Below are 22,516 nucleotides of genomic sequence, written 5' to 3'. Positions count from 1 at the left end.
GACAAAAGACCTGTACTCCAAAAACTGTAAGATGCTGATGAAAGAAACTGAAGATGGCACAATCAGATGGAAAGATAAACCATGTTCTTGGATTGGAAGAATCAATATTGTCAAAATGACTATACTACCTAAGGCAATCTACAGATTCAGTGCAATCCCTATCAAATTACCAATGGTATTTTTCACAGAACTTGAATAAAAAATCTTAAAATTTGTATGGAGACATGAAAGACCCAGAATAGCCAAAGCAATCTTGAGAAAGAAAGACAGCTTGAGGAATCAGGCTACCTGACTTCAGACTATACTACAAAGCTACAGTCATCAAAACAGTATGGTACTGGCACACAAATAGAAATATAGATCAATGGAACAGGATAGAAAGCCCAGAAATAAACCCACACACTTATAGTCAATTAATCTATGATAAAGAGGCAATACTATATAATGGAGGAAAGACAGTCTGTTTAATCAATGATGCTGGGAAAACTGGACAGCTACATGTAAAAAAAATGAAATTAGAACACTCTTTAACACCATACACAAAAATAAACTCATAATGGATTAAAGACCTAAATGTAAGACCAGACATTATAAAACTCTTATAGGAAAACATAGCAGAACACTCTTTGACATAAATTGCAGCAATATCTTTTTCAATCTGCCTCCCAGAGTAATGGAAATAAAAACAAAAATAAACAAATGGGACCTAATTTAACTCAAAAGCTTTTGCACAGCAAAGGAAACCATAAACAAAACAAAAAGACAACCCACCGAATGGGAGAAATTATTCGCAAAAGATGCAACCGACAAAGGATTAGCCCCCAAAATTTACAAAGTTCATGAGGCTTAATATCATAATAACAAAGAACCCAATCAAAAAAATGGGCAGAAGACCTAAATAGACATTTCTCCAAAGAAGACATACAGATGGCCAAGAGGCACATGAAAAGATGTTCAACATTGCTTATTATTAGAGAAATGCAAATCAAAACTACGAGATATCACCTCACACCAGTCAGAATGGCCATCATCAAAAAATCTATGAATGATAAATGCTGGAGAGGGTGTGGAGAGAAGGGAACTCTCTTACATTGTTGGTGGGAATGTAAATTGGTACAGCCACTGTGGAGAACAGTATGGAGGTTCCTTAAAACACTTAGAGTTACTATATGATCCAGCAATCCCACTCCTGGGCATATATATGGAAAAGATGAAAACTATAATTCAAAAAGATGCATACGTCCGAATGCTCACTGCAGCACTGTTTACAATAGCCAACACATGGAAGCAACCTAAGTGTCCATCGACAGATGAATGGATAAAGAAGATGTGGTACATATATACAATGGAATATTACTCAGCCATTAAAACGAATGAAATAATGCCATTTGCAGCAACATGGATGGACCTAGAGATTGTCATACTTAGTTAGTGAAGTAAGTCAGACAGAGAAAGACAAACATTGTATATCACTTATAGAATCTAAAATAAATGATAAAATGAACTTATTTACAAAGCAGAAACAGACTCTAGACTTAGAGAACGAACCTATGGTTACTAGGGGGTAGAGTGGGGGGGGAAGGATAGTTAGGGAGTTTGGGATTGACATGTACACACTGCTATATTTAAAATGAATAACCAACAATGACCTACTGTATAGCACAGAAAAGTGTGCTCAATATTATGTAATGACCTAAATGGGAAAATAATTTGAAAAAGAATAGATACATGTATATGTATCACTGAATCAATTTGCTGTACACCTGAAACTAACACAACATTGTTAATCAACTATACTCCAATACAAAATAAAAAGTTAAAAAAAGATATAGCAAAAAACAATGAACTTGCCATAAGCAATGTCCTTGTTGCTAGCATAACGTCCTTGTTGCTAGCATAACTTCCTTGCCCCACTCCCTTCACCACCATCAAAATCAAGATATAGAATATTTCCAGTATCTGAAAAAGTTTCCTCATGCCTCTTTGCATTCATACTTCCCCATTGCACACTCAGAAATGCACTGATCCGTTTTCTATCACTGTAGATGATTTTTGTTTTTTCTAGAATTTTATATAAATGTAACCATATCTTATGTAGTACTTTGTACCTGGCTTATTTTGGGGGGGGGGTATAATGCTTTTGAGACATTCCAACTCCATGTTGTGGCATGTATTCATTGTTTGTATCTTTTTTTGCTACCTAATATTCCATTGAATGTATACACAATGTTTACATTTCTGTTCACATATTGATGAACATTTGGGTAGTGCCTAGTTTTGGTGACTATAAATAAACTTTCATGTGCAGGTTTTCATGTGAACATAAACTTTTTTTTCTCTTGAGTAGATATCTGGAAGTGATATTGACATATCACTTGCCACATATTATGGCAAGTATATTTTTAACTTTATAAGAAACTGCCCAACTGTTGTCCAAAGTTGTTGTACCATTTTTCATTCCCAGCAGAAATGTATGGTAGTATTGTCAGCCTTTTTAAATTTAGCAGTTATAGGGAATTCATACAAGTTTTGCATTTTAGTTTTAATTTGCATTTTCAGGATGATTAATAATGTTGAACATTTCTTTACATGCTCATTGGTCACTTGTATCTCCACTTGTGATAAATTCATTTGAGATGTTTGTTCATTTGATATTTTTATATTTTATTTTGAAGTTTATATTAGATTGGATTTTTATAGGATTTAAAAATATTTTTAATTTGATTTTATATTGGGCCATCTGTCTTTATAGTATTGAGTTGTAAGTTTTCTTTTTATATATTCCTTTTGCAAGTCCTTTGTTAGAATCTCCAGCAAGTCTTTTTATTATCTTCGTGTTTTTTTTTCTAAGAACGAAACTTTTTAAGATGTCTAATTTAATTTTTATTTTCTTATGGTTCATGCCTTTTTGTCCTAAGAAATCTTTTGTCTACCTCAAAGGTACAAAAAATTTCTCCTATGTTGTTTTGTAGATGCTTTATAATTTGAATTGCTATGTTTTGGTCTATGATAAATTTCAAGTTAATTTTTGTGCAGTATGTGAGTTAAGAATCTAGGTTCATTTTTTCCCCAAAATGGACACCAAGTAGTATTAGCACCATTTGTTGGAAGGACTATCAATTCCCTTGATATCTCAAAGTATTTGAGTACTTTTTCAAAAATCAATTGACCACTTATATGTGGGTCTATTTTGAGCCTCTATTCTGCTTCATTAATCTAAATGTATGTCCTTTAACCAATGCCTCACTTGTAGCTTGAAATCAGTAGTGTAATTCCTTCAACATTGTTTTTTCTTTTTGAAATGTTAATTGCTATTCCAGTCCTTTGAATTTCTAACTAAATTTGAGAATCTTGTTGTCTATTTCTATGAAAAATATATCTAATAAGAAACTTGGATTCAGAATATATAAAGAATTCTTAAACTCAACAAACAAAAGACAAAAAAATCCAATTAAAAATGGACAAAGGACTTGAATAGGCACTTCTCCAAATAAGATATATAAATGAACAATAAGTATATCAAAAGGTGATGGGCAAAAAAAAAAAAAAAAAAGGTGATGGGCAGAAGACCTAAATAGACATTTCTCCAAAGAAGATATACAGAGTGCCAACAAACACATGAAACAATGCTCAACATCATTAATCATTAGAGAAATGCAAATCAAAACTACAATGAGATATCATCTCACACCGGTCAGAATGGCCTCATCAAAAAACCTAGAAACAATAAATGTTGGAGAGGGTGTGGAGAAAAGGGAAAACTCTTGCACTGCTGGTGGGAATGTGAATTGGTACAGCCACTATGGAGAACAGTATGGAGGTTCCTTAAAAAACTACAAATAGAACTACCATATGACCCAGCAATCCCACTACTGGGCATATACCCTGAGGAAACCATAATTCAAAAAGAGTCATGTAGTCATGTACCAAAATGTTCATTGCAGCTCTATTTACAATAGCCAGGAGATGGAAACAACCTAAGTGTCCATCATCGGATGAATGGATAAAGAATATGTGGCACATATATACAATGGAATATTACTCAGCCATAAAAAGAAACGAAATTGAGTTATTTGTAGTGAGGTGGATGGACCTAGAGTCTGTCATACAAAGTGAAGTAAGTCAGAAAGAGAAAGCAGATACCATATGCTAACACATATATATGGAATCTAAGAAAAAAAATGTCATGAAGAACATAGGGGTAAGACAGGAATAAAGACACAGACCTACTAGAGAATGGACTTGAGGATATGGGGAGGAGGAAGGGTAAGCTGTAACAAAGTGAGAGAGTGGCATGGACATATATACACTACCAAACGTAAAATAGATAGCTAGTGGGAAGCAGCCGCATAGCACAGGGAGATCAGCTCGGTGCTTTGTGACCACCTAGAGGGGTGGGATAGGGAGGATGGGAGGGAGGGAGACACAATAGGGAAGAGATATGGGAACATATGTATATGTATAACTGACTCACTTTGTTATAAAGCAGAAACTAACACACCATTGTAAAGCAATTATACTCCAATAAAGATGTAAAAAAAAAAAAAGATCAACACCAGTAAACATTAGGGAAATGCAAATTAGAAACAACAATAAGACACCACTCTATATCCCATAGGACAGCTATATTAAGAAACAAAACCCAAGAACATAAGTGTTGGAAGTGTTGGAGAAGATGTTGAGAAACCCTTCTGTATTGCTGCTAGGAATGCAAAAATGGTTCAGCCACTGTGGAAAACAGCATGGTGGTCCCTCAAAACAATTAAACATAGAATTGATATATGACCCAGCAATTCTACTCCTAGGTATATGCCCAAAAGAATTGAAAGTAGGGACTCAGACAGATACCTGTACACCAATGTTCACAATAGCTAAAAGGTGGAGACAACCCAAATATCTATTGACAGATGAATGGATAAACAAAATATGGTACATATTGAATATATGCAGTGGAATATTATTTAGCCATAAAAAGAAATGAAATTCTGATACATGCTACAACATGGATGAACCTTGGAAACATTGTACTAAGTGAAGGAAGTAAGTAACAAAGGACCACATACTGTATGATTCCATCTATATGAAACATCCAGAATATGAAAATCCATAGATATAGAAAGTAGATTAGTGTTTGGCAAGGGCTAGGGAAAAGGGGAAATGGGGCATGACTGCTTATTGGATATGGTGTCTCCTTTTTGGGTGATGAGAATGTTCTGAAACTACGTATTGGTGATGGTTGTACAAAATTTTATTGTACTAAATGCCACTGAGCTGTACACTTTAAACAGGTTAAAGGGGTGAATTTTATGCTATGTGACTTTTCACACAATAAAAATACAGCTAAAACATGGATGAATCTTGAAGACATTCTGCTAAGTAAAAATGACACTTATATAAAATAGGCAGAATAGGTAAGCAACAGGAAAAGAAAACAGATTAGTGGTTGCCAGGGGCCATGTGGAGGCGGAATGGGAGTGAGGGCTTAACAGTACAGGATTTCTGAATAATTTGTGAAACTAGATAATGATGATGATTATACAACCTTGTGGATGTACTTAATGCAACTGGATTGTACACTTTAAAATGGGTAAAATGGTAAATTTTATGCTGTCTGTATTTTACCATAATTAAAAAAAATCCACAGTGGAGCCCTTTAAAAGTAATACTGACTTTATCGTGAATATAATATACTTACTGTAGAAATGTAGAAAATACAGAAGAGTATAAACCATAGAGAAAGAAACCTCACATAATCCAGATCATAAATGCAATCACTACTGCTGATTTTTGCTTTTCTATGCACATACCTTTTAATTATATAATATGTTCCGGACAAAATCATTTTTGAAAATATATTCTTTTACTTGACATCATTTCATAAGAATTTTTCCTATGTTATTAAAATATACCTAAACATTTTTTGAAAGTCAAATGGCAAAATATAAACAAATAGAGAAATCAATGAAGCAAGAAGTGGCAGGAGCAGAAAATTTTGGAGGAAGAGGGGTCAAGAGAGTGTGTTTTTAAAATAGGAGAAATAAGGACCCTGCACTGGGAGGCCAAGGAAAGGATTTGCTGATTGTTGGAGGTTCTTTTGGTCATTGTGGGTTTTCACAAATCCATTATGATGCTGAGAAGATTAAACCGTGTGGCTGACAAGGTCTTGGTGCTCCGGCTGGATGTCAGGCCTGAGCCTCTGAGGTGGGAGAGCCGAGTTCAGGACATTGGACCACCAGAGATCCCCCAGCCCCACATAATATCAATTGGCGAGAGCTCTCGCAGACATCTCCATCTCAATGCTAACACCCAGCTCCACTCAATGGACAGCAAGCTACAGTGCTGGACACCCCATGCCAAAGAACTAGCAAGACAGGAACACAACCCCACCCATTAGAAGAAAGGCGGCCTAAATTCATAATAAGTTCACAGATACCCCAAAACACACCACCAGACAGGGTCCTGCCTACCAGAAAGACAAGATCCAGCCTCATCCACCAGAACACAGGCACCACTCCCTCCACCAGGAAGCCTACACAACCCACTGAAACAACCCTAGCCACTGGGGGCAGACACAAAAAACAATGGGAACTATGAACCTGCAGCCTGTGCAAAGAAGACACCAAACACAGTAGGTTTAGGAAAATGAGAAGACAGAGAAACATACAGCAGATGAAGGAGCAAGGTAAAAACCCAAAAGACCAAACAAATGAAGATGAAATAGGCAGTCACCCTGAAAAAGAATTCAAAGTAATGATTGTAAACATGATCCAAAATCTTGGAAATAGAATGGAGAAAATACAACAAAGGATTAACAAGAAACTAAAAGAAATAAAGAACAAACAAATAATGAAGAATAACAAAATAAATGAAATTAAACATTCTCTAGAAGGAATCAATAGCAGAATAACTGAGGCAGAAGAAAGGATAAGACCTGGAAGATAAAATAATGGAAGTAAATACTGCAGAGCAGAATAAAGAAAAACATGAAAAAAACTGAGGACAGACTCAGAGAATTCTGGGACAACATTAAACGCAGCAACATTCGAAATATAGGGGTCCTAGAAGAGGAAAAGAAAAAGAAAGGGACTGAGAAAATATTTGAAGACATTATAGTTGAAAATTTCCCGAATATGGGAAAGGAAAAAATCTGTCAAGCCCAGAAAGCACAGAGAGTCCCATACAGGATAAATTCAAGGAGAAACATGCCAAGACACATATTAATCAAACTATCAAAAATTAAATGCAAATCAAAATATTAAAAGAAGTAAGGGAAAAGCAACAAATAACATACAAGGGAATCCCCATAAGGTTAACAGCTGAACTTTCATCAGAAACTCTGCAAGCCAGAAGGGTGTAGCAGGACATATTTAAAGTGATAAAGGGGAAAAACCTACAACCAAGATTACTCCACCCAGCAAGAATCTCATTCAGATTCAATGGAGAAATTAAAACCTTGACAGACAAGCAACAGCAAAGAGAATTCAGCACCACCAAACCAGCTTTACAACAAATGCTAAAGGAACTTATCTAGGCAGGAAACATAAGAGAAGGAAAAGACCTACAATAAGAAACCCCAAAATATTAAGAAAATGGTAATAAGAACATACATATGGAAAATTACCTTAAATGTAAATGGATTAAATGCTCCAACCAAAAGACATAGACTGGCTGAATGGATACAAAAACAAGACCAGTATATATGCTGTCTACAAGAGACCCACTCCAGACCTAGGGACACATGCAGACTAAAAGTGAGGGGATGGAAAAAGATATTCCATGCAAACGGAAATCAAAAGAAAGCTGGAGGAGGAATACTAATATCCGACAAAAGAGACTTTAAAATATAGACTATACAAGAGACAAAGAAGGACAATACATAATGATCAAGGGATCAATCCAAGAAGAAGATATAACAATTGTAAATATTCATGCACCCAACAAAGGAGCAGCTCAATACATAAGACAAATGCTAACAGCAATAAAAGGGGAAATCGACAGTAACACAATCATAGTAGGGGACTTTAATATCCCACTTTCATCAATGGACAGATCATCCTAAATGAAAATAAATAAGGAAACACAAGCTTTAAATGATACAATACACATTATGGACTTCATTGATATTTAAAGCACATTCCATCCAAAAACAACAGAATATACTTTCCTCTCAAGTGCTCATGGAACATTCTCCAGGATAGTTCATATCTTGGATCACAAATCAAGCCTTGGTAAATTTAAGAAAATTGAATCCGTATCAAGTATCTTTTCCAACCACAGTGCTATGAGACTAGATATCAATTACAGGAAAAATTCTGTAAAAAAATACAAACAAATGGAGGCTAAACAATACACTACTAAATAACCAAGAAATCACTGAAGACATCAAAGAGAAAATCAAAAAATACCCAGAAACATATGACAATGAAAACATGATGACCCAAAATCTAAGGAATGCAGCAAAAGCAGTTCTAAGAGGGAAGTATATAGCAATACAACCCTACCTCAAGAAACGAGAATCATCACAAATGAACAACCTAACCTTACACCTAAAGCAAGTAGAGAAAGAAGAACAGAAAACCCCAAAGTTAGCAGAAGGAAAGAAATCGTAAATATCAGATCAGAAAAAAATGAAAAGGATATGAAGAAAATGATAGAAAAGATCAATAAAACTAAAAGCTGGTTCTTCGAGAAGATAAACAAAATTGATAAATCATTAGCCAGACTCATTGAGAAAAAAAGGGAGAAGACTTAAGCTAATAGAATTAGAAATGAAAAAGAAATAACAAATGATACTGCAGAAATTCAAAGGATCATGAGAGATTACTACAAGCAACTATATGCCAATATAATGCACAATCTGGAAGAAATGGACACATTCGTAGAAATGCACAATCTTCAGAGACTGAACCAGGAAGAAATGGAAAATATGAACAGACCAATCACAAGCACTGAAATTGAAACTGTGATTAAAAATCTTCCAACAAACAAAAGCCCAGGAACAGATGGCTTCACAGGCGAATTCTATCAAATATTTAGAGAAGAGCTAACACCTATCCTTCTCAAAATCTTCCAAAATACAGCAGAGGAAGGAACACTCCCAAACTCATTCTACGAGGCCACCATCACCCTGATACCAAAACCAGACAAATATGTCACAAAGAAAGAAAATTACAGGCTAATATCACTGATGAACATAGATGCAAAAATCCTCAACAAAATACTAGCAAACAGAATCCAACAGCACATTAAAAGGATCTTACACCATGATCAAGTGGGGTTTAACCCAGGAATGCAAGGATTCTTCAATATACGCAAATCGATCAATGTGATACACCATATTAACAAATTGAAGGATAAAATCCATATGATCATTTCAATAGATGCAGAAAAAGTTTTTGACAAAATTCAACCCCCATTTATGATAAAAATTCTCCAGAAAGTAGGCATAGAGGGTACGTACCTCAACATAATAAAAGCCATATATGACAAACCCACAGCCAACATTGTTCTCAATGGTGAAAAACTGAAACCATTTCCATTAACATCAGGAACAAGACAAGGTTGCCCACTCTCACCACTATTATTCAACATAGTTTTGGAAGTTTTAGCCACAGCAATCAGAGAAGAAAAAGAAATAACAGGAATCCAAATCGGAAAAGGAGAAGTAAAACTGTCACTGTTTGCAGATGACATGATACTATACATAGAGAAGCCTAAAGATGCTACCAGAAAACTAGTAGAGCTAATCAATGAATTTGTTAAATTAGCAGGATACAAAATTAATGCAAAGAAATCTCTTGCATTCCTATATGCTAATGATGAAAAATCTGAAAGAGAAATTAAGGAGACACTCCCATTTACCATTGCAACAAAAAGAGTAAAATACCTAGGAATAAACCTACCTCAGGAGGCAAAAGACCTGTATGCAGAAAACTTTAAGACACTGATGAAAGAAATTAAAGGTGATACAAACAGATGGAGAGATATACCATGTTCTGGGATTGGAAGAATCAACATTGTGAAAATGACTCTACTACCCAAAGCAATCTACAGATTCAAAGCAATCCCTATCAAACTACCACTAGCATTTTTCACAGAACTAGAACAAAAAATTTCACAATTTGTATGGAAACACAAAAGACCCCGAATAGCCAAAGCAATCTTGAGAAAGAAAAATGGAGCTGGAGGAATCAGTTTAGCTGACTTCAGACTATACTACAAAGCTACAGTAATCATGACAGTATAGTACTGGCACAAAAACAGAAATATAGATCAGTGGAACAGGGTAGAAAACCCAGAGATAAACCTATGCACATATGGTCACCTTATCTTTGATAAAGGAGGAAAGAATGCACAATGGAGAAAATACAGCCTCTTCAACAAGTGGTGCTGGGAAAACTGGACAGCTACATGTAAAAGAATGAAATTAGAACATTCCCTAACACCATACAGAAAAATAAACTCAAAACGGATTAAAGACCTAAATGTAAGGCCAGACGCTATCAAAGTCTTAGTGGAAAACACAGGCAGAACACTCTATGACAGAAATCACAGCAAGATCCTTTTTGACCCACCTCCTAGAGAAATGGAGATTAAACCAAAAATAAATAATTGGGTTCTAATGATACTTAAAAGCTTTTACACAGCAAAGGAAACCATAATCAAGATGAAAAGACAACCCTCAGAATGGGAGAAAATATTTGCAAACAAAGCAACTGACAAAGGATTAATCGCCAATATTTACAAGCAGCTCATGCAGGTCAATATCAAAAACACAAACAACCCAATCCAAAAATGGGCAGAAGACCTATATAGACATTTCTCCAAAGAAGCTATACAAATTGCTAACAAACACATGAACGGATGCTCAACATCACTAATCATTAGAGAAATGCACCTCACACTGGTCAGAATGGCCATCATCAAAAACTCTACAAACAATAAATGCTGGAGAGGGTGTGGCGAAAAGGGAACCCTCTTGCACTTCTGATGGGAATATAAATTGATACAGCCACAATGGAGAATAGTATGGAGGTTCCTTAAAAAACTAAAAATAGACCTACCATGTGACCCAGGAATCCCACTACTGGGCATATAACCTGAGAAATCCATAATTGAAAACGTGTCATGCAGTACAAGGTTAACTGCAGCATTATTTACAATAGGCAGGACATGGAAGCAACCTAAGTGTCCATCAACAGATGAATGGATAAAGAAGATGTGACACATATGTACAATGGAATATTACTCATCCATAAAAAGAAATGACATTGAGTTAGTTGTAGTGAGGTGGATGGATCTAGAGTCTGTCATACCGAGTGATGTAAGTCAGAAAGAGAAAAACAAATACCGTATGCTAACACATATATATGGAATCTAAAAAAAAAAAAAGGTTCTGAAGAACCCAGCAGCAGGACAGGAATAAAGACACAGACGTTGAGAATGGACTTAAGGACACAGGGAGGGGGAAACATAATCTGGGATGAAGTGAGAGAGTAGCATGGACATATATATACTACCAAATGTAAAATAGGTAGCTAGTTGGTAGCCCCCGCATTGCACAGAGCAATCAGTGCAGTGCTTTGTGACCACCTAGAAGGGAGGGATTGGGAGGGTAAAATGGAGATGCAAGAGGGAGGGGATATGGGTATATATGTATACGTATAGCTGATTTACTTTGTTATACAGCAGAAACTAACACACCATTGTAAAGCAATTTTACTCCAATAAAGATGTTAAAAATGATAAAAAAATAAATACTAAATAAATAAAATAAAATAGAAATAATAGCGTGTTTTATGCTGCTGGAAAGATAACTGATTACAGTGAAATAAACATAATGAAATCATTTTTGGTGAAGACATGTTTATTTGTGTATGCATGTGTATGTGTGTGTCTGTGTAGACACAGACTGCCACTGATACGTCTGGAAGGATATATACCAAAATGTTAGCAGTATTTATCAGTGTTAGGATATGCAATACCTTTCCTAAAAGTTTTTCTTATAATTACCAATTTTTCTACTGTGAGCATATATAACTTAGGTAATAAAAAATAAGTTAAAGGATAGGGAAAATAGACATTCGCAGAAACTTCAATTAAAAAAATTGCAATAGGTGCAAAAAGAACCCAAAACAAACAAACAAAAAACAACAACAAAGGGCTTCTCTGGTGGCGCAGTGGTTGAGAGTTTGCCTGCTAATGCAGGGGACACGGGTTCGTGCCCCGGTCCGGGAAGATCCCACATGCCGCGGAGCGGCTGGGCCCGTGAGCCATGGCCGCTGAGCCTGTGTGTCCGGAGCCTGTGCTCCGCAACGGGAGAGGCCACAACAGTGAGAGGCCCTTGTACCGCAAAAAAAAAAATTGCAATAGGACTTCCCTGGTGGCACAGTGGTTAAGAATCTGCCTGCCAATATAGGGGACATGGGTTTGAGCCCTGGTCTGGGAAGATCCCACATGCCATGGAGCAACTAAGCCCGTGTGCCACAACTACTGAGCCTGTGTGCCACAACTACGGAAGCCCACATGCCTAGAGACTGTGCTACATAACAAGTGAAGCCACCGCAATGAGAAGCCCGCACACTGCAATGAAAAGTAGCCTCTGCTTGCCGCAACTAGAGAAAGCCTGCACACAGCAATGAAGACCCAATGCAGCCATAAATAAATAAATAAATAAATAAATTTTAAAAAATGCAATAGAAAAGAAGTTAAATGATTTTCAGAACAAAGAACATTTCTAAAGCAGCATATGAACTCAGTTAAGAGTATAATCATGAGAACTATCTCACCATTCTTTGTTTCCTCCAATGGAAGGACCAAAATCTGGGACTACCCTAAAACAAAAAAGGTGCCTAAAAAATAGAAAGCTTATCTTCCATAATCATTATTTTCAATGGCTACCCTTTCTGCTCTTTGGATATTTTCTAAGTATCAAGAGTGCTGTTTCACATCACACTTCTATATGTATCCAGATACAGTCTCCTCGATGGAAAGCACAATTATCTTTAATAGTAGTAATAGTGCCCGTACAGCATTTATTATGGACTTACCCAGTAAAATAGATTGTGAATCTTACAGGAGAAATGTGTAGTTAAGGGCCTCTTGGAAGTTTGTCCTTCAAATTTGGAGGATAAACCATCTACCCTCGTTAATGCCATTTCAGAATTGGAAACATTTCTAAGACAACCAGTGGGCCTTTCTCACTGTCTTTTACTAACATGGTGGCCTGGTTTAGAATCTAAGTGTGTAAGTCTGAGGATTTGGAGCATTTCTAAGAATATGTGGTGTGTTTAAAATATCCTCTGATTATAAGGCATATTTTATTTAAGTTAAAATTTATTTTTGAATAGTTATTATAAATATGAGGTTAGAAATTCGAAAAGCACACACAAAAGTTCATACAAGTAAGCCTCCAAGTCTCTTTCACATATTTGTCTAACAATAGATTACCCTCCAAAAGAGGCAAGCCACTAACAATGTATAAGGATGCCAGTTTTCCCACCTTTTCTCCAATCCAATTTGTTTCCAAACTTCTTGTTCTTTGCCAATATGATTGATGAGAAACAATATATCATTGTAATTATAATTTTCACTTCTGTTATTATCAGTGAGATGAAAGATTTTCTCATATATTTAAGAAATGTTGATTTGTCTTTTTTATGAACAATCTGTTCATATATGTGCTTATTTTTCTACTGGATTGTTGGTCACTGGTCTTTTCTTTATGATTTCATAGGGGTTTGCTATATATTAAGGAGCTTAGTAAGGCATAGTTTCAAGCATGAAAAAAAGACAGAAAAGGAAAAAAAAAACTATCAAATCTAAATTACGCGTATCCTCCCAAATGTTCATTGCAAAATGTGATTTAGATTCTCCAGGTTTCTTTTCAAAATGTATTTTTAAAAAATCTTTGCTTCCTTCCTCCATTGAAAATTATACACAGAGCATCTCCCATATGGCAGACTCTAGGCTAAGCCTTGGGGTTACAGACATCAAAGACAAAGACAAACCTAGAGATAGGCCTTGATCTGTAAACAGCAGAAGGTGCCATGGAATTTTCATGACTCAATGGCCCCTCACTTTTTTCAACTTGGAATGGAAAATCAAAAAATATATATATATATTCAGGGAGAATGAGCATATGCATTCATTAGGCAGGATGTAGTGGTGAGAGAAGTCAGGAGAGCAGCTAGGATCTCCCTTGAGAAGTGCATGGGTAGTGTCCCTTTTTCCTTAGAGAGGACAGTGAAGAGGAGCCAGGTGAGGCCCTACCTGGTGCCTGACACCTGGCTGTGGGGTGAGACAGGGAGGGTTGTCTGAGGCGCTGCGGGTTCTGACAGGGAAAGGCCCTCTTTCCTGGGCAACTGTGGGGATGGCGAAATGGCAAAGTGTGCTACCACTGTGACTGAGAAAATGGCAGTGTGGCAGAAAGAATGACAACACTGGCACAGACAGGTGGTTTGTTTCCTCAGGCCAGAGGTCTATCTAGGGCTGTCATCCCTTAGAAGAGGGGCAGTGGCTCGGCCTCCACGGGCGCCGCCTCCCACCTTCCTCCCCTCCGTGGTCCCAGGAACAGTGAAAGCAGAACTGGGGAGGGCTGCCCAGAACCTCCGGGGTGGTCTGGCCTCAAATCGCCTCTCCTCTTCCAGCCTCCTTTTCTGATATTTCCTCTACCTCATCTGACTTTTTGTGCAGGCAATATGGTGGGTCAGGCGTAAAAAGGGCCCCACAACGAGATAGTTTGGCATTTAATCCCTTCTCACTTTAGTGCTGCTTTCTTAACTCTCTTCCACTTCACCTTCCATTTTAGGTGACAAATAAGGAAACCCTGCGGTGGGGGTGTGGGGTGGGAGGTGGCTCAAGAGTACAAAGATATTTGAGATTCATCCTCTTCCATGAGTACAGAGTTGTTTTCCACATACCCATGCTCAGGCTCCTGCGTGTTTAGGTGCAGAAAATATCGTGGGCGTCAGGAGGGGAGGCAGGGCATAAGAATGCCTTATGTATACACCGGGGTAGTTTGGTATTAATATGCTTCTCTCCGTCCATCTGTGCTTTCCCTATATTCTCATCCCACCTTACCTTCGACTATTTCTGTGCAAGAAATACAGTAGGCAATAAGGGCGAGAAACTTAGAGGAGAAGAACAAGAAAAGACTAAGGTGTTTTATATTGATCAGCAAGTCGGACCAGAGCAGCTTTCCAGGCGCCCCGCCCCGCCCCTGCCCTTTAGTTCAAAAGGCTGATTGCTGAGAAGGGCGGCTTGAAGGGGCTTCTCTCATAAAGGTGACGCATAGTTTTTGGAATAGATCAGAATTTACCTTCCTCTTTCAGTCTTGAGCCTCCTTCCTGACCTTCTTACCTCGGCCCCCTCCCCCAACCCACACACTACGGCAGGCCGCAGGCTTTGGAGAAGGGAATTTGTAACAACTATATTTTGGTATCCGTCCGCCTTATCAGGCCGAAGCGGATTCACTGATGTCACCTCCCGAAACCCGTATACATTTCAGTTCAGGGGAAAAGATTGTAGGTTTGGGGTGGAGGAACTCCCTAACAGAGGGGAACTAATACCGAGACCCTTTGGTTTAGTCGGCTTCTCTCCGTCCAGCGCTGCTTTCTAAAAATCCAGACCCCGCCCCTGCCCACTCCAGTACCGAAACAGCCAGGGTAGGCGGGACGGAGCTCGCTGACAGAGAAAGCGGCACTATGCAAGGCCTGGTATCACTCCGCTTCCGTGAGGCCGGATCGCCTTCAACTCCGCTAGAGCTGCTCGGTTTTGGTTCTGGGGACGTGGAGAGACAAAGTCTGCGGAGGAAAAGGTAGCTGTTAGGAGCGGGTCCCTGAGGCGTCCTGGGGGCGGTAAGGAGAAGGAAATTCCAGAAAGTTACAGTCGTTTGCCAGTTACGGCCCTTTATCTGATAAAGCAGGTATCTCGTCATGAATCTGCCGTGCCGGGCCAAACCCCAAACATAGTCGCCGCCATTGTCTCGTGTCCTTGTATCCGTCTGACTGTCCGTCCCTCTTTCTTAGGGTTCGGCACCCCTCGAGGCAAGGAAATGAGAAAACTGCCTCTCATCCAAGCAGAGCAGGTCAGTGAGAAGGCGGGCATTGCTTGGGAGTGTGGATATGGGTGTCAGAGATGAACGTGGGAGATGTGACTTGGTCATGGGGCGCGGGTGGTGAGAGGGAGAGAGGGACAGGGTTCATTTGAGCGGCACGCAATGATAAATTAAAAATGATCTGCCTCTTGCTAGCTTTATTTCCCGACACTGCCCTCCCCCCACCCACCATGTTTGGGGAGGGAAAGGAGTGTAGTAGCGGCTTCTAGCGGAGAAATGGTGGATTACATTAATAGGAGGAGGGGCTGCTGCTGTCTGTGAGAGCAGTGGTCTGGGGAGCCCTGGGAGGGAAAGAGTGTAAAAGGAGGTTGTAAGTGTTTGATAATCAAGGCCCTGGATTAGAAAAGGGTCTCCTGTCCTGGTTACTAGGCTAACTATTAATAACCAAGTCTCTCCCACTGTCTTTTCATTGGGTCGTTGAGTATGTATCATGCGTTTATATGTGTAGGTCTGTTTCTGCATTTGCGGTACTCTATGTTTCTGTAAAGACCGGTAGGGGGCAGTGAACCTCAAAGGGTATAAGAAAAAGAAAATTGGCTTAATTTCTGTAGAGAGGTCAGTGCTTGGATGTGGTAGATGGCTAACACTAGAGCAGGTAGGAATCTAGGGGAAATTCCAGATCTCCTTTCTGCCAGCTTTCCAAACAGCCCTCCCTTATTCCCATTGTGTTGAAGAAAATGATAGGCTTTGGGGAGAAAAAGGAAACACAAGAACTTAGATGAAATTTGGAAATCATACTTTTCTTTGATTTCGAAGCCAATTTCCATGGTTTGAGCATTCCATCCCTACTAACACCACCACTATCTTGCAGCGATTTTCGAGTTGTCTCTGCAGGGGAATTGTCAAACTTTGAGAATGGAGCAGAGGAGCTTGGAGATTTGGGGGAGGGGAGGAAGAAAGAGAAATTTTTGGCAATCAGGTACTTGTATCCAGAAAGGATCAGTGTCCTACGTACTGATCTCTACCAAGGGCTTGGTCTCCATTCTCTCTGTTTATTTATTTAACTCTGCATTTGTGAATCTTTGCGTGTAGGTCTGTCCTTAGGTCTGTGGAACTCTCAGTTGTTGTGAAGGCTTGTAAATGGTAACCCAACTTGAAGCTAGGAAATAATGAAGAAGAGAAATGTGTCCTATATCTGTTTAGATTGGTGTGAGGGTAGAGTGATTGAGATAGAGAATTCTATCTCTTCTGTTTTGCCAGTTTACTAACCCGTTTGGTCCCCTGCTGATTTAGTTGGGAGCCTTCCTAAGCTTTGGGGGTATAGACGGGTAATACCTGCTTTTATTACTTCCCACTTGGTTTTCCTATTCTTATGCTTCACCCCAGTCCATTTTTGAAACAGGGAAGTGCCAGGGCAGTCACTGAAGTGGAAAATAGTGGGAAACAGAGAGGAGGAGCAGTCCTGAAGCAGGCAATGGGGGAAGGGACCAGAAGGAGGGAAACATAGACAAACTACATATATAGGGACCAGGGACCAAAGTCAGTCTACCAAGAGATCAGTTTCCAATCCTCCTGTTTGTTTATTTGTCTATAGATCTGCCTTTAGGTCTGCTGTAGGGCTTGTCATCATTGGAAGCAAGGAAAGGAGGAGAAAATTACTCCAGATCAGAGAAGGTTAGTGTATGTGGAGACTTCCTCAGTAGACCTGTAGGATGAAGTAGTGGAGATCTGCTTGGGTGTGGTAGGGGTAGAGAGCCAGTCTAGGGAATCTTCAGTCTCTCACTCCCATTCAGCTTTTCCACTCTCCATACTCTGTTTTGTGTCTGGAAAAAAGATCAGTTGCAACTACAGTAGTTGCAACTACAGTAGGGAGCATGAAATGAAGGGAGAAGGAGTTTGCTAATTATCTACCTTTTACACTTAGCACTGAATTTTCATACTTTCCTGTCTCTCTGTGCTAATCAACATGAGCAAAAAGTTGGAAAAGACTCAAAGCCCCATTTCCTTCCTCCACCCCTAGGTCCAACTTCAGTGGCAGATCTGGTGGCCTTGGAGTGGCTGAAGACCACCACCCTCCACAGGGCTGCGCTCAGGCACACAGCCATCCTTCCTTTCCCTGAGTGAGCTTCCTCTGCACGTTGTTTATATCACTGGCAGAGCCTATAGTTGGAAAGGGGGCTGAGTGACAACTGGACTTTGTATGAAAACACCAACTTGGGAGAGACCTTCAGTCAAGGCTGAGACGGGGGTGGGGATACATAACTTGGCCTTGCCTTTAACTTGGATCATGACTGGCTTCGAGGCTAAGGCAAGGGCAGAGGAGGGGCTGGGGCTGGCCTGAAAGCTGGAATCTGTGGCCCTGCCAACACTAGAGCCAAGGCTAAGATCCATGCCAAGGCAGTGGCTGAGACAGAATCGGAAACAGGACCAGTGACCCAGGCCAAGCCTGGGGATGGAGCAATGGCCAGGATACAGGCAGTGACCTACACTGAGGCCGTGCCTTGACAAGGGAAGTGAGCAAGATGGAAGCTAAAACTAAGACTAGAGTTGTGGCTGAGACTAAGGCAGACCCCCCTACAGAACCTGGTATAGTGTCCCAAACCAAGTCAAAGGCCATGCCTATGTCCAGGGTCAGTGCTGTGACCAAGTATGAAGTCAAGGCTGGTGCTGGAAGTGAAGTCAATATCAGGTCCTTTGCTAAGGCTGATGGTAAAGACAATATTGGGTCCAGGTCCCAGAGAAGGAGAGAGGCCAGCATCAAGTTGAGGGTGGGGGACAGAGCTGGTATTGTAATTGAGTCCAGTGATGAGGCTGAAGAAAATGTCTGCTCTTGGTTTTGGACTGGAGAAGAGCCTAGTGTAGGATCCTGGTTCTGGCCTGAAGAAGAGACCCCTTTTCAAGTGTATAAGCCTCCACGTAAGATCCAGGAAAAGCCCAAGCCCAAGCCCAAACCCGAACTTACTATAAAGCAAAAAGCGGCAGCATGGTCAAGGGCCAGGTTTTGTGTCCTAGTCCCAGTAGAGGGAGGGGAGCGATCCTTGCCTCCAGAAGGGAACTGGACTCTGGTTGAGACCTTGATTGAAACTCCTCTGGGGATTCGGCCTCTGACCAAGATCCCACCCTATAATGGGCCTTACTTCCAGACCTTAGCTGAGCTCAAAAAACAGGTTAAGTATAGGGAAAAGTATGGGCCCAATCCAAAAGCCTGCCGCTGCAAATCACATGTTTTTAGTTTAGAGCCTAAAGAGTTTGATAAACTCGTTGCCCTACTTAAGTTAACTAGGGATCCTTTCATTCATGAAATAGCTACAATGATAATGGGTATCAGTCCTGCTTATCCATTTACCCAAGATATAATTCATGATGTAGGTATTACTGTTATGATTGAAAACTTGGTCAATAATCCCAATGTTAAAGAACACCCTAGAACTTTAAATATGGTGGATGACAACTCTGAGTCTTCTGGAGAACCAAAAACAGGAGAGTCATATGTAAACCAAGTTTGTAAGGACATAATCTCTTTTCCTTTGAACTCCCCTGAGCAACTGGCTGGACTAAAATTATTAGTGCAGCTGAGTGTAAAATTTGAGGACCACCATATGATTGTCAATTACATTCCAGATATCCTCACCTTGTTAAACAAGGGAAGTGTCAAAACCAAGTTTTATGTTTTAAAAGTGTTTTCGCGCTTGTCTAAAAATCAAGCCAATACAAGAGAACTGATCAGTGCCAAAGTACTGTCATCACTGGTTGCGCCGTTTAACAAAAATGAGTCAAAGGCCAATATTCTTAATACCATTGAAATATTTGAGAATATAAATTTCCAATTCAAAAAGAAGGTGAAGCTATTTACCAAGGAAGAGTTCACTAAATCTGAACTTATTTCCATATTCCAGGAAGCAAAACAGTTTGGTCAGAAACTACAAGACTTAGCAGAGCACAGTGATCCTGAGGTGAGAGATAAAGTTATACGATTAATACTCAAACTCTGAATAGCCGTATGTTCTCACAAAGCCTTGAATAACTTTTTGGTGTTGTAATATGAAATGAATGCATATTATAAGTTCAATATTTATGCCATCTGTGCTGATTGAAGGAGGCAGTTTTATGGATACCAAATGATCTTGAGAGCTTGAATGTTTGTTGATTTTTACTGTGCTATATAAATTAAGATATTTTTAGTATTTCTGCAATATGACCTAATAATGAACTTATTCATCCTGAGTAAACTATACTTCTGTGCTTTATATTGACATAAGTGTATTCATTTAATACTTCATTTACATGTAAATAAAGTTGCATGCTAAAACTGGTGAAAACATTGTCCTAGTTCTTCAGTTGAAGTCTAGTCAGAGGGATAAAGCACAAGTAACAGAATAATAAAGAGCACTGTCTGCGTCTGTAGTGGGGTACAAACAAAACAAGTTTACATTGAAAGATCATTTAGTTTCAGCATGTTCAAAGAGTAGAATCACTCTGTACACAAGAAGACAGGACTGTGCTACTGGCTGACATCTGGGCAGACCTGGGGAAAGGGGTGAAGACATAGACTTAGGAGTAAAGGAACACAGATGCTTTCATTCCAGTTTGAGTCCCAGAACTTGTGCTCAGCCTTTCACATAAGATGTCTTATCAGGATATCTTGAAGCTTTTTAACCTCCAGGAAAATTCCTGGTTTTCATTCCCATTTAGCAAAGCCATGGAAGTGTGGTTCTAAAAGGACCTAGTCCCACTGTACCCTCAACATCCAGGTGCCCCATCTTGGGGTACCAAGTTTACTGCTTCATCTGAGGCTCCCCCACTCCCCGTATTCCTGGGTCTCAGAGGAGGGCCTTTCTAGGGTCTAACTAAAAAAATTGCTTCATAGAAAATCTCATTTGCCCCATCTTTATGACTGTTTGCTCTCATATTTGCTTTTGTTTGCTGACCAATGCTTTGGACTTGGTGATTTGCACCTACGCTTGATGACAGTGCCCTGTTTGTGCTGATCCCTTTTGATTAGAGCTCAGCTCTATGAGGCAGCCACAGCAGACCAAAGTCCTTTAGGAGTGTGTGGTTAGGAAGAAATTACTTCCCCTAATCCCACTATCCTATTTATTTGTACAGTTTACAGAGCTGAAGCCATGTTGTCTATACTACCTCAGCTCCTCCTGTTTATACCTAACAAAAGCTAAGTTCTGGTTAAGAGTTTGTGGCATAGAATGCCAGAGTTTAGATTGGGATCTGGGGTCACCTCTGCCTCTCCTACCCTCTGTCTCCTTTGCTGTTATCATTCCTCTTTCCTTAACTGCCCAGAATTGGGAAATTGGGTATTGAGAAATACAGTGTACAATTACTGGTCTTTCTATTGAGCTTCCTCTCTCTCCTAACTTTTTATGTGTTTGGGGGAAGGCCTAAACCTACAAATCTCAACAAGATGTCATGTACCCCTAGTTTTAGCAGCTATCTTTAGTTTAATTTCTGTTGAGGTCAAATCTGAATCTATCTTCTGTATATCTAGGAGTTAAAATGAAAGACAACCAGCCACGTTTGTGCATTAAGGGTGAAAAAATGTAGGTAGGCTTTTTGCAACATACAGTTGCAACTTAGATGATTTTTGGCGTTCTTTATAACTTGGTTTTTAATCCACAAAACTCCCATAGTCTGGAATTCTAGCTGTGGGTACTGCTTTCAGAATTGGGGATCTTCACAGTACAATTGGACCAGACCCTTTGGAAATATTCTGTGTCTCAAATGCCCTTTGGAGCACACACTTAATCAGTTGATGGCTGTGAAATTTTCCATTAGTTAAAGAGAAGGGTGAGTTTGGGGTATGTAGGTATTGTATCAAAGCAAGAAGCTGATGGTCTGTCCTTGAGTAGGAATTATGGAAGACATAGTCAGTTCCCAAATTGTTCCTGGGGTGTACTCAAAGTCAAAACCCCAGTGCTCATCTCTTGTTTCATGTCCTTTTCTGGAAAAATAATTCAGGCAAGCCCATGTAGTATCAGGGCTGATCCAGATGTTACTTGTCTCAATATGTTGCTGGCTGGGGGTAAAAATCAGTGTAGATTTCTCATCTTTCCTGTCATCAAGTAAAGCAGGGAATCTTCCTGCAACACAACTGGACTATTAGCACCTACCGACCCTTTGCTGGGCCCTCAATTTTATTTATTTATCTATCTATCTATCTATCTATTTATTTATTTATTTACCCACCCTCAATTTTAAATGAGGAACTTTCAGGGGAATCCATCTATAAAATATCACCAAATTCCCTAGCAAGTCTTTCAAGGCTCTATATCCTTCAGCATATTTTCATTGTCCCCATTATATCCCACCTGCATTCAAGCCACATGGGACTTCAGGCTCTCTGAAGCACCTTAGGTGAGAAATCCTCATCCAGAACTAATGATTCATCCCTCAGCGAGCCAGTGACCAAGTACAAAAAAGCTTTTAGAGGAGGGGCACACTATCATT

At 39.4% G+C, this 22,516-nt stretch overlaps 2 protein-coding genes across 2 annotated transcripts in view; both read left to right on the top strand.

Annotated features, from left to right (window-relative positions):
* LOC132417944 (selenocysteine-specific elongation factor-like) overlaps positions 1-22,516 on the top strand; it is a 453,767-nt gene that overhangs the window by 91,262 nt on the left and 339,989 nt on the right. The window lies entirely within an intron of this gene.
* On the top strand, positions 18,173-21,261 carry ARMCX5 (armadillo repeat containing X-linked 5). Its single transcript, XM_060002113.1, has one exon. The coding sequence runs from the start codon at positions 18,580-18,582 to the stop codon at positions 20,047-20,049; it is 1,470 nt and encodes a 489-aa protein (XP_059858096.1). The 5' UTR covers positions 18,173-18,579; the 3' UTR covers positions 20,050-21,261.

Source organism: Delphinus delphis, chromosome X, assembly GCF_949987515.2.
Source record: "Delphinus delphis chromosome X, mDelDel1.2, whole genome shotgun sequence".
In the NCBI taxonomy this organism is placed as follows: Eukaryota; Metazoa; Chordata; class Mammalia; order Artiodactyla; family Delphinidae; genus Delphinus; species Delphinus delphis.
The sequence above is the reverse complement of the archived record's forward strand: the minus strand, read 5'-3'. Positions and strand labels throughout refer to the sequence as shown.

Coding starts and splice junctions, on each gene's coding strand:
- ARMCX5 (XM_060002113.1), top strand. CDS start 18,580: ATGGAAGCTAAAACTAAGACTAGAGTTGTGGCTGAGACTAAGGCAGAC.